Here is a 16,390-nt window from a genome sequence, read left to right as displayed (position 1 = left end):
AAAAAAAGCACAATCATCATTACTGCATTGTAGTGTATATGTAGTGTAATATATATATATATATATATATATATAAATAAATGCTAAGTTAAATGACATTGTTCAATTACAAAAAAAATTAAAAAATTATAATAATAATATAGTAATAGGCAAATCATTATTTAAAATAATTACAGTAATGAAAATTACGCACATTTCCCTTCAGATTTTCATGAAAATAATGTCACAATTACAAATAACCTTAATGGTTCCAATTTTCTTTATGCAAAATATTTTTTCTTTTGATTTTGGGGTGACGTTTTTGTGAGATTCACCCTAAAAGGCAAGCTCCACCATTCATCTTTAAACACAACCTACTTGTTCAGTCATCAAGTGGGTCAAACAGTGGGTTGCGTAACCAGAAACTGCAACGTCAAGCATTTAAAAGACAATTTTGTTGACAGAGAAGATTTTCTTTAAACATTTATGAAACATCTCTATACTGAATGCTCTATAAGACGATTTTAACTAAATGTTTTACAGCTATCATTAATTCATCTCTGTGTTTAATGTATGCCATCTTAGTGCAATATTTAACATGCTTTCAGCATAAGTTTTGTGTGGTAAATGTTAAATCTCTTAAGAATTTTTTCTTAATTCATGCTCTTAATATCTCATAGGTACACTGTGTTCACTTCTGAACCCTCCCCCCAAAAAATCTCCTCATTTTAAGACAATTAACAACATTTCCCTCCAATGCAAGACACGAAAACATGGAATAAAAATGATAAAGAAAAAACTATTCCTCAGTCAATATTTATCAATATGTAACATGACGTTCAAAACATCCATACAAAAACTGTACACATCAATTTAGCTAAATCTGACATTTGTTAGAAAACAAAAATCAATAGACTGCAGATTCCTCTGTGCGTAAACAAATTATATATATTCTCCTCAGCCAGACTGAACACACTCTGGCATTCGATGGGTTAGTTAAATTACTGTGAATGGTTCGATCTTTTTAAGGCTTATGAGCTGTTTCTGTCCTGCACTCCAGCAGGGGGCAACATTCACTCGATTGGTTAAGGCAAAATGCAAGTTTCACGTCTAGCAGAAAATAAAACTATGCCTGCGTCCCAATGTGCATACTATCCATCCTAAATTATATGTAGTAGTAGTAATTTTCAATACTATTTAGGGCAGATAGGGTGGATAGTACGCACATTGGGACGTAGGGTATGTTTCCTTTCAAGATACTTTGTATGAGTAGGAAGACTTAAGTTTGATGTGGATGTCTTGCTAGATATAGACCAAACTCTCCATTGGTTGCAAAGAATCAAAGCGAACGAGAACAAACGTTGTGCTGTAAAGACAACCATGTAAAAGCTAAGATTAGTACATATCTCCCAAAAAGAAAAGGCAACATTTCAGCATTTTGCCCACCCCCCCGCTCCCTAAAGTTTGGATGAAGAATCGCACCCAAGGAGAGATCAGTGCTTTATGCTGTGGATCAACATCAAAGATGCTCATGCATTTAATTTCTGTTGAGTGAGTAAAGTCATGTTACTTTAACAAACAAAGAAAATGTCCAAGCCACATCGCAGCACCAGAAATGCCCCGCTGCTGATTTATGAACAGGAGTAGCCTTGTGTTTCTTAGAAGGATGAATTGTTTTTAATTAGCTGTGAAGCTAACAAGCCATTTCTATGTGCACATCAAACCTTTGGAATTATTACAATTTGACATTTTTGGAAATAATCTCTTATGCTCACCAAGGCTGCATTTATTTGATTAAAACTACATTAAACACAGTAATACTGTAAAACTTTACTATAGTTTTAATACATTTTTAAAATGTAATTTATTCCTGTAATGCACAGCTGAATTTTCAGCATCGTTACTCCAGTCTTCAGTGTCACATGATCCTTCAGAGATCGTTCTAATATACTGATTTGGTGCTCAAGAAACTTTTCTTATTATTATTAATGTTGAGAACAGTTTTTGCTGCTTCATATTTCTGTATAAACCATGATACAATACTATACAAAAGGTTTGAATTAGAAAAAATGATTAGGAAAAAAAAAAAAATAATAAATGCTGTTCTTTTGAACTTTCTATTCATCAGTCAAGAAGCTTAGAAAAAATGTATCATGGTTTCCACAACAAAATTAAGCAGCACAACTGTTTTCAACATTGCTAATAAGAAGAAATGTTTCTTGAACCTCAAATCAACATATCAGAATATCTTTTAAATTGTAATAAATGATAATATTACTGTTTTTACTATATTTTTGATCAAATAAATGCAGCCTTGGTGAGCATAAGAGACTTCTTCCAAAAACAAAAATATCATAACGATTCCAATATTCTTGTAGTGTAACTGAACAGTTATTGTTTGTTTTATTTGTTGTTTGTATGTGCTTTTTGTTGTAATGTCACTCATAGTTACAGCAACTGTGGATTGTAGTCAGAAACCATTAATGTCTTCCTCCCAGTTTAAGGTAACCAGACCCACTAACAGTCACAGCAGGAAAATTGGACTTTTACTGTTTTATCGCAACTAAACAAACTAAAATTGCCACCATTGGAGGGAAACCAACCAACCTTTTTACACACAAGTGAAATGCAAGGACAAGGCCCTCATTTTCAGGCATGGTAACGTTATTTTAGTAAAATAACACAACCGAGCATTTTTTTTTTCTTTTTTGAAATTAAAAAATAAAAAGCATAGATGCTTCATTATTTGAATTAAATGGAAAAAAAAGAACAAGTGCTGCACTGCAGTATGTGGGTTTCTCATAAACGCAAAGAAAACCAATTAAAAAAAGGTTTGTTATGAAAAATTGACATAATAAAAACAGTGATTCTAGACATTATTAATATTGTGTTTCACTAGATGGCAACTGGGTATTTTTTAGTCTTATAAAAAGGACATCACTACGAAAAATGCATCAGGCTTTTTAAAATATGCAGCGCTCCAATATAAAGTGCTTCATTACATTGTTATTTCATTTTTTACAGTTTCTTATTAAAATATTGTATTCCCTGGAGTGAAACCATAGTAAACATGTTACACATTGGTAAAAATAAACATTTTGGAATGTCTTTAAAAAGTCCCATGGGCTGATTTTGGTCAAGCAGAGCTTGTCCCGGGAGCCTACAGGAAAGAAACACGTTATTAGTCTTATTTACTCCCAAACAAACCAACAACCAATCAACTGATCTGGATCTGAAGGAGTTAGTCCACTTCATCAATTTCAAGCAGCAGAATGCCAAAAAATGGGTTAAAAACCATAAAACTGCATAGGTGTGAGAAACATGCATATCCATGCATATGGAAGGTTTTTATGATGGATGTTAAAGGCTGTCTTGAAACCAGATTCTCAGCCCTAAAACACATCAACACTATTCATAGTAACAGAATTTGAGGAACATGGAGAGTATATGGGTAGTTGACAAATGTGCACTTTTAAAATGGCCATGAGCTTCTAAAGCAACTGCATGTAGTTTTGTGTATTTTTGTGACTTTTGAGTCCCTTACAGCTGAGTGGAATTATAGTGGATAACCAAACACGTCCATTTGTTGCTGCCATAAAACAATCCACCCTTTCCACAGAATTTCATTTCCCCACTCACCAAACTTACATACTCCTATAACAGACATTTGTGGTAGAGCATAGGAAAGAAACAGAAGCCTTTCACGTTATTTCAAGTCAGTGTACCATCTAAATGATTTCAAGATTTAAAAAAAAAAAAAACATACATACAGTTGCTTTAACAACACGAGTAAAGTTTAAAATTTATATGCATTGTGTAAGGAAAAGTGTATATACAGTTCACCCAAAAACAAACATTTTGAATGTTTTTGCTCATCCAATGAAATTCAATGGGATCCAAAAGGAACACTGGAGCCCAGTTTGCACACAAAAAGTATTCTTGCAGCTTCATAACATTATGGTTTAGCTCACCCCTGAAGATTTTGCTTCTGATTATTTTGTTTTCGTATGTTTTGAATGTATTGTTTGTGTATCTCAGTCAAGAAAGACGGATACAATTGCATCAAAAACGAATAAGAAAACAAGGAAAGAAAAAAATAAAATCAATTCAGATGACGTGGCTGTGTTATTTATGTTACACTCTGACCTAGACCAGGGATCGTAACAATCCACTGATGTCACATGGACCATTTTAATGATGTCCTTACTACTTTTCTGGGCCTTGAACATGTCAGTTGTGTTGCTGTCTATGCAAGGTCAGAAAGCTCTCAAATTTAATCAATAATATCTTAATTTGTGTTGCGAAGATGAACAAAGGTCTTACGGGTTTGGAACAACATGAGGGTGAGTAATTAATGGCAAAATTTTCATTTTTGGGGTGAACTAACCCTTTAAATGAAGCATGAATTGTCAAATTGGTGAGTGATCAGGGTCAGAATACACCGACTAGTCAATTTGAGGAATGTGTCACAGAAATTATTAGCATTTCATGTCAACAACCCATATACTGTACAGTCAGTCCAAATCTTATGCTACCATACAAACTGTTCTACCTGACCCACTTATAATTTTGATAGTGAAACTGCACAATTTTGCCATGGTTTATCCAGAAAGTAAGGAGTTTTGTGGTTATCAATAACTTGCTAATTGAGAGTTGTGGAAAATATGACCATCAGCGTGAGAGATAATGTCTTTCCTTTTCTCTACTGCTCTTGTTTTTCCAGCTTGGTAGTTTCAATTATCTTTCCTTCAAATAGCAGCATGGTGATTTTAAGGCAATGGATATATAAGAACAGTTTATAGCTGCCATATTAGTTCAAGACAGTCAATAAAAAAAGAAGAGGCAAGAATGGAATGAAAAAAAAAGAAAAATAATGACAATCCACAGATAGAAAAATAGAAAAATAGAAGTTCATGCTCTGTTAGTGCGATGCATAGAAAGGATAGATGAAATGATGGATGAAGGAGGTGAGGAAGCGTTAGTCAGCATGCAGCAGCAGCCACCGGTGTGTTCTGGAGCAATGTGACCAGGAAGAAGAGGGTGGAGGTGGGCAGGCAGACAGACAGGAAGATGATCATGTCTTGTGTGAGGCAGAGCACCAGTGTGTGCTCCGACAGGGCCCAGTCCATCAGCACACACAGCAGCAGGTAGTACAGGTGGAACTCCTGCAAGGCCTGCCACTCCGCCCCTGCCATACCCACGTCACCACTCACCATGACCTTAACCTCCATCAATTCTACCTCTTCCTTGGGACGGGCACGCTTGCTGCGCCCCCGCTCCTCCATTGCCATTGACCTCCTGCTGTTCTCCACAAACTCCTGCAGGAGAGGAAAGTAATAAATCAAACTATAGTCCAGTACAGCTGCTTCCTAGAGGCTGTTGTCACACTAGGTTTGATTTCTCAGTCTGAAACCCACTATCTCTGCCACAGTATGTTTGGGTGAACATGCAAATCATATTTCACCCCAAAATAAAAAAGTAATAAAAGATTATTAGCTTATGTAAGAAGCATTAAGACCTTTAAATGATTAAAAAACATGTTTTATTTCCAAATTCTCATTACTGTAACATTTACTGAAATAAACTGCAATTACTGAAAGAACTCGTGCTCATTCTGGCATATATATATAATATACACTATATTGCCAAAAGTAAGGGGTCACCTCCTTCTAATGAACATGTTTGACTACTTTAGTAATTTCTATGAGTACAAATCTTAATGTTAAAGCATATAATGATATTCTAGGGAATTGTGTGCTTCTAATTTTATAGCAACAGTTTGGACCCTTTTCTATTCTAACATGACAGTGCCTCTGTGTATAAGGCACGGTTCAAAAAGACATGATAGATTCAGTCAGTGTGGAAGAATTTGACTGGTCTGCAGAAAGCCAAGTCCTAATCCCAGCTGAACTCCTCTGGTGTGACTTTAAATGCAGACCTTAAGCCAAAAACTCATCACCAAATATATATATATATATATATATAGTGTATATATATATATATATATAGTTATATATATATATATATATATATATATATATATATATATATATATATATATATATATATATATATATATATATATATATATATATATATATATATGTATATATATATAAAAATTGGAAAATCTGATATTCTTTAATTAAAAACATCCAAAACATATATCTAATAACAATTTGGGGGAATATAGCAAATATTTAAATATTATAAAAAAAGCAAATCAAATGCAATGGTCTTAAAATGTGTCTCAATGTATTTAAAGCTTAAATTTAAAAAAGGGGTTAAATGTCCACCATGCAAGAAATGCTTACAGTAATATATCTCATTTGGAAAATATCTGAAAATTACTTTTTTGTTAAGTAATTCTTTAAAAGCATTTACAGTGGAAACAAAATATTGGTTGTAGGAAACAAATTGCTACAAAATTTTACAAATTAATTACAAAGAAATGGCAAGTAACACGTTGAATTAAATGTGCAATAAATTTTCGAAGTAGAAATAGTATTTTCTTGTAAAACACACCAATATATTGGTTTTATTATAATTTCGATTTATTATAAGTTTTTAGTGTAGTTTTTTTCTGTTAACCAAAACATCATTTCCACGTTTTCCACTTATGAAATGATGATATGTCACCAATAGCAGATCACTTCCACAACTTAAGATCACTCTCATAGCAATTAAAAATTCTATTCCACATTCCTTACACCAGAAGACCATTTTCAGTCAGACTAGGCTACAGTTCCTCAGCGTGCAATTGGAAAACAGTTTTCCCACATTCTGAACTGGTGCCAGTAGCTGCAGACTGAACAGATATTTTTAGCCAAAGCAGCTCTGAGAAAGAAAGCAGTTGACATGCTTCAAAGTCTGTTGCTGTGCTACAACCTTTACTGCTAGCGACTTTGCATTTCTGAGGGGCCGTGATTCTTTGCTGCACCTCAAGGCTCAAGCCTTCTCCTTTGATATCTCAAAGCTGTTGGCTACACGATTTGGCTGACTATGTGAAAAGTAGAAAGCAGCTTTATAAGAGCGCATAAGAAACCAGCCTTGTGTGAGTTTTTTCCCCTTGAAAAATCAACGAGCTTTTCAAAACAAAAGTTGAAAGTTGTCCAAAGAGAATATCTGGGACACCATCTGAATCTTAAAATATTAATGTATCCAGGCCAGCAGAGAGCTTGCATTCAAAAGACGAACCAAGCTACAACACAAAACAGAAACGTGACTCAGATGGCAAGTGCGCTCTCAACACTGAGACTATTTATGGTGTTCTGATCCAACAGAAGACAGAAGGAGAGAATTGCACAAATACTCTTCAGCGGTGACTCACCATCAGGGCCTTGTCCATGTAGAACTCCCTCGCAGGTGTGCCATTGTTGTATTTGGTGTCGATGGCAAAGCAGAGGAAGAGCACGTCCACCACGATCTCGAAGATGGACAGGAAGCAGTGTGCCACCAGGAACGCAAACAGACACACGATGATGAGCGGCAGGACCCACTCGGTGTAATCTCTCTGATAGTTCAGCGCCAACACCCCAGCGAACGCCGTGCACGTCACGATCAGGATCTGCACGGGGATAAATATGCAAATGCTCAATTATTGGGTATAAAAAGTACGTTAAAAAAAGCATGCAGAGAAGTCGAGCATAGCTGGTCTCCAGCATGGGATGCTGATGTGTCTTTTAGGCTTCTTAACTAGCTCATCCATCAAGGTTTCCTTGGTAATCCAGCTTCATAAATAAGATGTGAAGTAGCATAACCGTTTAAATTGTGTTAAGATAGGTATACTAGTCAAGCTACATCGACACAACCAGCATAAACCAGTTTGAACTACCATGAATATGTATGCTGGTCTAAACTCATTGTTTATTTTTGAGGCTTTTAGGGCATGTCTGTTAGCGTAAAGGACACAACAATTGACAAATTCAAAATTTTGTAATTGTGGTTGAAACAAGCTAAAAATGTAGCAGAATATGAAGAAAAAAAAATATTTTCATCTTCAATAGAAAACCTAAAACTAGATCTGGCCTCACCTTATAAAAAATATTTTCATATGAGTCAACTGAATTAAAAAAGGAGTTCAAGAATAATTACGAACTTGCAATAAATAGAAAGCAATAAATAAAGGTTTTGCTGGATGGTAAAAAAAAGTTTATTGGCAATTCAATAATTAAAAATAAAAATATAGGAAAATAATTTTCCTAAAAAGACACAGACTGCCATTAAAATGTTTGGGATTAGTAAGATTTTTCTGAAAGACTTTTATAAAAATGATATTTTAAAGATATTTAAGTCTTTTTTGGAGTTTTAAGCAGTCTCTTATGCTCACCAAGGCTGCATTATTCATTTAAAAATACATTAAAAACAGTAATACTGTAAAATCATTGCTCCAGTCTTCAGTGTCACATGATCCTTCAGAAATCATTCTAATATGCTGATTTGGTGCTCAAGAAACTTTTATTATTATTATTAATATTGAAAAGAGTTTTTGCTGCTTCATATTTATGTGGAAACTATGATACACTACTATGCGATATATGATACACTATTGAGGGGGCAGTCATGGCCTAATGGTTAGAGAATTGGACTTGTAACCCGAAGGTTGTGGGTTCGAGTCTCAAGTCCGGCAGGAATTGTCGGTGGTGGGAGTGAATAACCAGCACTCTATCCACCTTCAATACCAAGACTGAGGTGAGACCCATGAACAAGGCACCGAACCCCCAACTGCTCCCCGGGCGCTGCAGCATTGGCTGCCCTCTGCTGTGTGTGTGCACTTGGATGGGTTAAATGCAGAGCACAGATTCCAAGTATGGGTCACCACACTTTGACTTTCACTACACTTCACTTCACTATACAAAATGTTTGGATAAGAGAAAAAATTTGTAAATGCTGTTCTTTTGAACTTCCTATTCATCAATCAAGAAGCTTGAAAAAATGTATCATAGTTTCCACAACAAAATTAGTGTTTCAACATTCATAATAATAAGAAATGTTTCTTGAGCAGCAAATCTGCATAGAATGATTTCTAAAGGATCACGTGACACTGAAGACTACAGTATTGATGTTGAAAAATCAGCTTTGCATTACAGGAATAAATTACATTTTAAAATAAATTTAAATAGAAAACAGTTATTTTAAATTGCAATAATATTTGACAGTATTGTTGTTTTTACTCTATATTAATCAAATAAATGCAGCCTTGCCAAGGTAAAAACATTCAAATAAAATCTTACTGGCCCCAAAAAAGTAGTTGAACAGTAGTGTGTCAACACACAAAACAAAACTCCATTATTCAAATAATCATTTAGCTGGCTGCCTTTATCTTTTTTTAATACTTGACAACCACTATCAAAACTCATCTGTCCTTCACCTTGCCCAGAAAGAGAACAAAATCTCCAACGGTGTTGATGGTTGCCACCCTAAGAGCGTTTTCCACCAGGATCATGAAGGCATCGCGGGCCGAGGTGCAGAAACTGGTGCTGTTTATGGCCGTCGCCGCATATGCATTCTAGAAACAGATCGCAAGAATTAATACCTCACACAAAAAGAGCAACAATTTCTACTTCAATTTGCACAGTACGAGTTATCCATCGACTAACCTACCTGATTCAAATAATTGAGGCACTTCTCCAGACACCACAGACAGCAGATACAGGCCTTCAGCATGCAGCGTGCACAAGCGTTTTCCTGGAACAGAATCAGAACAAGCACAAACGTTTTCCACAGTGCATGTCTGATGCACATTTGTCAGCCTCTTGCTTAATGCTCCAAATCTGCCTCTATAAAGCTGGCACTGTTATCTATTAGAGTTCATTATATTCCCAAGATCCCCAGCCATATATCAAGTAAATGATACGTCACCTAAGTGAAACCCAAGAGGACAGTAATAAATAGCTTTCAGCATTAACTTCAAAAGATACCCACCCAACACACCAAGATAATACCAAAATAAGTATGTACAAGAACATTTTCAGACAAGTAAAATAATGATCACCTGACTGCTGATTCAGAAAGCAAAAGCCAATTCAATATATTTTTTCACTTAGTTTTTAGCCATTGCATTGTTCTTAAAAACTGCAAGTCAAAATTGAGCCTATTTACTTTAGTGATTTTATTTTGCATTATTTATCAGTAAACACCATTCTAAAGAAAATATGTTAATTTAAAAAAAAATTCACCCAGGATTACCATTAATAAAACTAAAACCATACAAATAAAAAATATATATATTTTTAAATAAAATAAACAAACAAAACTAAAAGAAAATAGAAAAACCTGAAGTATTAAAATAACTAAAGCTAATAAATAAAATCAATAAAAACTATAAAGACATTCAAACAACTGATAGAAATGGCGAAATAGGAAATTACTAACCATAAAAACAGAAACCAAAAAAAAAAAAAATCATTCAAAATATTGAAAACTCTCAACCATGAAAACATTTCAATACAAAACCAACATTTAGCATATAACACTAGCATAATACTCCTAAAAAAGCGTCATATTATTAGTTAATTGTCTATGTAATTGTCCCAAAAACACTACATAAGAACTTTCCTGTCCTAATGAAAAATGTATGCCATAAGCATGAATATTCATGACGTCAGTTAAGATTCTTGCAACTAGATTTGCAATTTAGATCCAACAACCCAAGGACACGTCAAGCGAGCTGCCTCCCACCTTTCCTTTGAGTTGGTTGTGGATGTACATGAGAATGAGGCGTGGGATCTTGACGAGGGTAATGATAAAGGAGCCCTTGGCCACAGTGCCCAGGTGATACCGCAGCAGCCGCAGCACTGATGACAGGATGGGCGTCACCGGGAGTTTGGTTTTGTCCCTGCATGGATATGAAATGAATTACTGCAACAACAAAAAAATGCAGTCTTCTTTCAAGGTTGCAACTGTGAGCTATTTCAAGAACAACTTCATGAATACAGGATTAGTTGAAGACAAGTACAATTATAGGCTTACAGTTCAGCCAAAAATAAAACTTTGCTAAAACTGTAGTCACTCTCAGGCCATCCAAGATGTAGATGAGTTTGTATCTTCATCAGAGCAAATTTGGATAAATTTAGCATTACATCACTTGTTCACCAATGGATGCACTGCAGTGAATGGGTGCCGTCAGAATGAGAGTCCAAAAAGCTGATAAAAACATCACAATAATCCACAAGTAATCCAGACAACTCCAAAACACATATTTTAGCCTGAAGCAACGGTTTAAAGTTAAGATGTCTTAATGATGGATTTATCACAAACATAGACAAGACAATAATTGATAAACTGGAGTTGTGTGAATTATTGTGATGTTTTTATCAGCTGTTAGGACTCTCATTCTGACGGCACCCATTCACTGCAAAAGCTCCATTGGTGATCAAGTGATGTAATGCTACATTTCTCCAAATCTGTTCTGATGAAGAAACAAACTCATCTACATCTTGAATGGCCTGAGAGAGAGTATTTTTTTAGCAAATTTTCATTTTGGGTGAATTATTTCTTTAAGCAAACTCAAGCAGACAGAAATGGTGAAAGTGCCACAACTTCATGAAAATCAACCAACAAGGGACTTAATTATAGCCATCTCTGCATTTTAAATTGTAATCAAAGGAAATATTTTCAAACATCATCAAAATATATTATCCACAACACTTTTAACAAGAAAAGTGGTATTTGAGGGCATTTTCACTAAAAATACAGACCTTGTGAAATAGTAGGTTACCACAGCACCGGCTACAGTCATCTGCTGACAAGCCAGGATGAACTCGCTGATCCAGATCAGTCCCACTGCATGGTACCAGGTCATGTACTTCAGCGCTCCTGTGAGCCTGAAATCAACCAAGCCAGTATCCTCATTCTTCTCCGGGTTCCCTGTGGACACGAGTGTACAAGCTGCAGCCTGAGATTCTTTGCTTTTTATTCTTTATTGAAGAGCTTTCTTCAATAGCATCACACATTTAAAATGAGAACGAGATGCCCATGCAAAGTCAGTTAATTTGTGCTGCAGTACATAAATGTCCTACATTATCTGTACTAAATGACTTGAGCAGAAGACTATTTTAAGGCTTATACACATTACGTCTGAGAAAAATGCAAAGCAAAGCAATTCCTAAAGTTACATTAATATTTCCTTTTGCACATCTGTACTTCAAAGTATGCATTCTTAAGTTATTAAAGGGACAACCAAATATAATTACATGAGTGATAACAGACTGCCTTTTAAACAGAAATACCAAACTTAACTTGAATATGTTTCCTGACGTGAAATCAGACATCAAAACATTATGATGTAAAGTATTAGGATTGATAACTTTTTACGTTTAAAACCTGGCAAAGAATGTATAGTGAAAATAAAATAATAATAAAAAAAAAGAACAATCAAAACAAAAATTACATAAAATATTTTAAAAAATGAAATAAAAGAAAACAATGTTCCATCCATCCGATTGCACTGTGTTTATTTTGCACTCAAAAAGCTGATCCATTATAGAACGTGCAATTAGATAGTTGTGAAGTTAGTTGTTTAAGAGATATTTCAACCAAAAATAATGAGAAGTCTGACATAATTTATCATCAAGTCATGACTTTCTTTCTTCAATAAAAACAAAATGAAAAAGTTAAACAAAATGAATGCTATTTTTCTCTATATATTAAAAGCAGACTTTGATAAACAATTCTGGAACAAATAAAATTTGGAACAAAATAATAGGATGTAACTGATGAAAGAAGTTTCTTTTTCTTTTCTGTTTTTAAACCCACAGGAATCTTCATCTCACCAGTGGTGCCGAGGAAGAGGAGGACCATGATCCAGTAGACCCAAAACAGAGAAAGAGCGAGGAACGTGCAGAAGGGCTGCAGTGCCAACAGCGGCAGGTGGATAAACACTTTTCCTGCCACGTGGAACAGGGCGATGGTCAGAGCCACCCTCTTCCTCATAAACAACATCAGAAGCAACAAAATTCCCTGCAGGAGCAGAAAGATGGAAATTAGCAGCATGACACAGCAAAAACACCAGCCGGGATCTCTTTCATATTTCCCTTTCCATCTCTCTGAGGGCTTACAGTGAACACAGTCGCTGAAACGGCGTAGATGAGCAGTCCTTGAGCATGGTCTTTGGTGGTCTTCATGCCACCGTTGGGTTCTTCTGTTTCCCTCAGATCTTTAGTCATTGTCTCATTCATTGTCATTCTATAGTCTATGTACAACCACCACAGAACGCTAGTACCTCCTGAGAAAAGCCAAGAACAGACAGCATATTCACATTCAACACAGTAAAAACAGGTGTAAGCCTAGAATAAAACCCACACTTTAATGATGATTCAGATTTGTGTGGGATTACATTACTTTGTGTGGGATTACATTGTGCATCCCTTTGGAACAGACACATAATTCTGGCTGACAGTCAATATGAACAGTGATATTATAATTCTATACAGTTTAGTCTGTTTTTCAAGCAAAAATACCATTTACAATAAACATTTAGAATATATCTTTCCTGAAGTAAAATCAGACATCAAATCAACATAATATACAGTATTAAGATAACGGTTTAGTACCTGGCAAAAAATATATAGTTTGAGAAAAATAAAATGAAATAAAATGCATGATATAAAATCAAACAAAATAAAATAGAGCAAAAAAATAAATAAAAAATAAATAAAAATAAAACAACATTAAATAGAACAAAAAATAAAATTGAATATAAAATAATAATGATAATAATAATAATAATAATAGAAAACAATCAAAATAAATTAGGCAAAATAAATGTAAAGTAATATTTTAAAAAATAATTAAAACAACATTCTTAAATAAACAAAATACAATTACTTAGAATAAAAATAGAACAAAATTAAATACAATATAAAATTAAATAATAATAATAATAATAATAATAATAATAACAACAAGAAAATAGAATAAAGCAAAATATAAAAATAAAAAAACAAACAAAATAAAATAGAGGAAAATACATTTAAAAATTATTATTAAAATAAAACATTAAATAAAACAAAATTAAATTAAAAAGGAACAAAATAAAATGACCTAGAATAAAAACAGAATAGAAATAGAAATATATATATATATATATATATAGAATAGAAAAATATATACAATATTAATTGTAATAATAATAATAATATAGATTATAAAATAAAGTAAAAATAAAATAAAATATTGACTAGTGGCCAAACTGTTCTAGTCAGAATGTGCTATTCTGCACTCAAGAATAGGACGCGCAAATGAAGAAAGGATGCCATTCTCAGCTTAGGAGGTGAGGAAAGAGCAGAGAAAGCAGACTTGCCCAGGGAACCCAAAACCACCAGTCCAGTGAGGATCCAAACCAGGATAGCAGAGATGTAACGAATGATCACCATGAGGATCATGGACAAAACTGCAGCATGCACAAAACAGGATCAGCAGTTAGAGGAAGACTCCAGACTACACTACAATTAGTAGTTAAGCATAATCTAAATGCATTGCAATATGAAACTTAAGTGTTGTAAATGCTGTTTCGTGTCATCTTAAAGAGAGGACAAAATACTTCAGCCTTCGTCTGATAGTGGCTCAGAATACTGCAATAATTACAATAGTGCACCTTAGATTTAGTTGTTTGTTAATGCTTGAAAGGGTAGAGCTTAATTAGCCTTGATTTGATATGGATATTACGAACCGTAATTACCCATTTCAACTCATTTTACAGATAAACACATAATCAGAAAATTGAATCAAATGAGCCTCAGCAGCAGCAGCAGCCAGACAAAAGTAGATGGTTACCTAACGCCAGCAGACACAGCCCAACAATGATCTCTTTGCTGGCCGCCACCCCGGCAATCAGCCTGTTTAACATGCTGTTATCACTGACAAACGTGACCACCGCTTCAGCAAACTTAGCATAGCAGGAAATATCCACCGGCGTGCAGCGGTTAAACACTGGAAGAGCTTTGCTGCAGAGATAGAAAAGGCCAGAGGATAGAGGACAGATCAAGAGAGAGAAGAGCTGTGCTTTACAGGGAGAGTTTGTTTGTCAAGAGTTTGCTTCATACCTCTCTGGTACTGGAAGTTTGGGACACTTTTCGAAGCGCTCTGGAAGGCTTGGGTACTTATGACCAGGTAACTCATATGAACAAAGCTCAGACCCTAAAAGAGAAGAAAAAGATGCATTATAATCGACATCACCCCTATAATGCTAGGTCATGCTAAGGTGGCTAAGATGGTCTATAAGTTTAAGATGAAACAAGCTCTGGCTAGACTAGCTTAATCAGGGTGGTCCACCAGCTCCAACTAGGTTGCCACCTGTAAGGGTTCAGTCGCAGGGCAGTATTTATTGTTTAAAAATAGAAATATGATGAGCTAAAATACCTTTTTAAAGTACTAACTTCACTGGATTATCTCTAAACAGACATGATGACATGATATATGAATATCAGGGGCGTTTCCTCCGAGGAGGCAGTGCCACTTCAAAATATTAGATGAGAAAAAAAATAAAAAATAAAAAAAGCCAAAATTACAAAATATGCCATTAAAAAGTGTATAAATCAGTAATTTTTCTAAAGAAACACTGTCCAACAGCAACACCAGCAGGTAAAGTTACAGCGGGAGCCTGTGTCCCTCTCGCCTCCCCTGAGGCCATTGAGTTTTAACAGATCCTCTAAAGTGTGCAGTGAGTTTGCTGGGGGGTAATTGAAAATGAATGGGGGAATGTCACATGAGAGGAGCCAATGCCTCCATCGCAATATGATTGGATATGACTGGTTAAATTCGGCTGTGATTTTAAACTAAATTTCTGTGTCTGTGACCAATATTTACCGAGCTTTGATGACTGATGATCCAAAAAATTCATAAATAGTTCAAAGTTAACTATTACAAATAATAGCTGAACATAAGTTCACAAATAAAATATATTGTTTAAATTGTTACTGCCTTGAGTTATTTTGTTATAAATGTAAAATAGTTAACTTAATAATTTGAATATTGATTACATTGTTAATGTATTTTTTTTTTTTTCTGATAGTGTAAGTAATGTTTATTTAACCAAGAAAATATGACTGGGACATCAATTTACATTTGACTTAAGAAAAAATTAAAAATCTCTTGAGGACTTTGCCTCCTCATTTCATAACACCACTACACACCTCTGATGTATGTCAATGCAATTAATGTTATTTTTGCATTATTTATACACTATAAAAGTATTAATATTTTGAATAAGCTTTTGTTTGTATATATTCAGTTTTCCTTTCAATTCTAGTTTAAGTTTTAGCATTTTTGTTACATTCCTTGACATTTTTGTCTTTTTTGTCTATTTATGTTTAATTTATTTAAATGAAAATTAAAAATGTTGACTTGAAAATTCACTGAAATAAGTTGAATAAGTTTCCATCTAATACTTGTTTTATTTCAGCTTTATTTC

General features: G+C 34.4%; 1 protein-coding gene across 3 annotated transcripts in view; it reads right to left on the bottom strand.

The window, feature by feature from the left end:
- Window positions 1-2,264: 2,264 nt before the first annotated feature.
- The window catches only part of LOC306853193 (choline transporter-like protein 1), a 24,536-nt gene continuing 10,410 nt past the window's right edge, over window positions 2,265-16,390 (bottom strand). The window contains exons 5-16 of one of the 3 annotated variants that reach the window (XM_079390418.1): window positions 15,024-15,117; window positions 14,755-14,924; window positions 14,282-14,371; window positions 13,038-13,204; window positions 12,753-12,939; window positions 11,679-11,847; window positions 10,660-10,816; window positions 9,583-9,666; window positions 9,350-9,487; window positions 7,310-7,546; window positions 5,220-5,297; window positions 2,265-3,139 (exon numbers count right to left, since the gene is read on the bottom strand). In XM_079390418.1, coding sequence (XP_079246544.1) covers window positions 3,116-3,139; window positions 5,220-5,297; window positions 7,310-7,546; window positions 9,350-9,487; window positions 9,583-9,666; window positions 10,660-10,816; window positions 11,679-11,847; window positions 12,753-12,939; window positions 13,038-13,204; window positions 14,282-14,371; window positions 14,755-14,924; window positions 15,024-15,117 — 1,595 coding nt within the window. In that variant the 3' untranslated portion in view covers window positions 2,265-3,115. Of the gene's footprint in view, window positions 5,298-7,309; window positions 7,547-9,349; window positions 9,488-9,582; window positions 9,667-10,659; window positions 10,817-11,678; window positions 11,848-12,752; window positions 12,940-13,037; window positions 13,205-14,281; window positions 14,372-14,754; window positions 14,925-15,023; window positions 15,118-16,390 lie in introns of all 3 variants that reach the window. The other 2 variants (XM_079390417.1, XM_079390416.1) reach the window with 2 other exon arrangements.

The sequence above is a fragment of the Barbus barbus genome (genome assembly GCF_936440315.1).
Source record: "Barbus barbus genome assembly, chromosome: 33".
NCBI lineage: Eukaryota > Metazoa > Chordata > Actinopteri > Cypriniformes > Cyprinidae > Barbus > Barbus barbus.
This window is presented reverse-complemented; position numbering and strand designations above follow the sequence as displayed.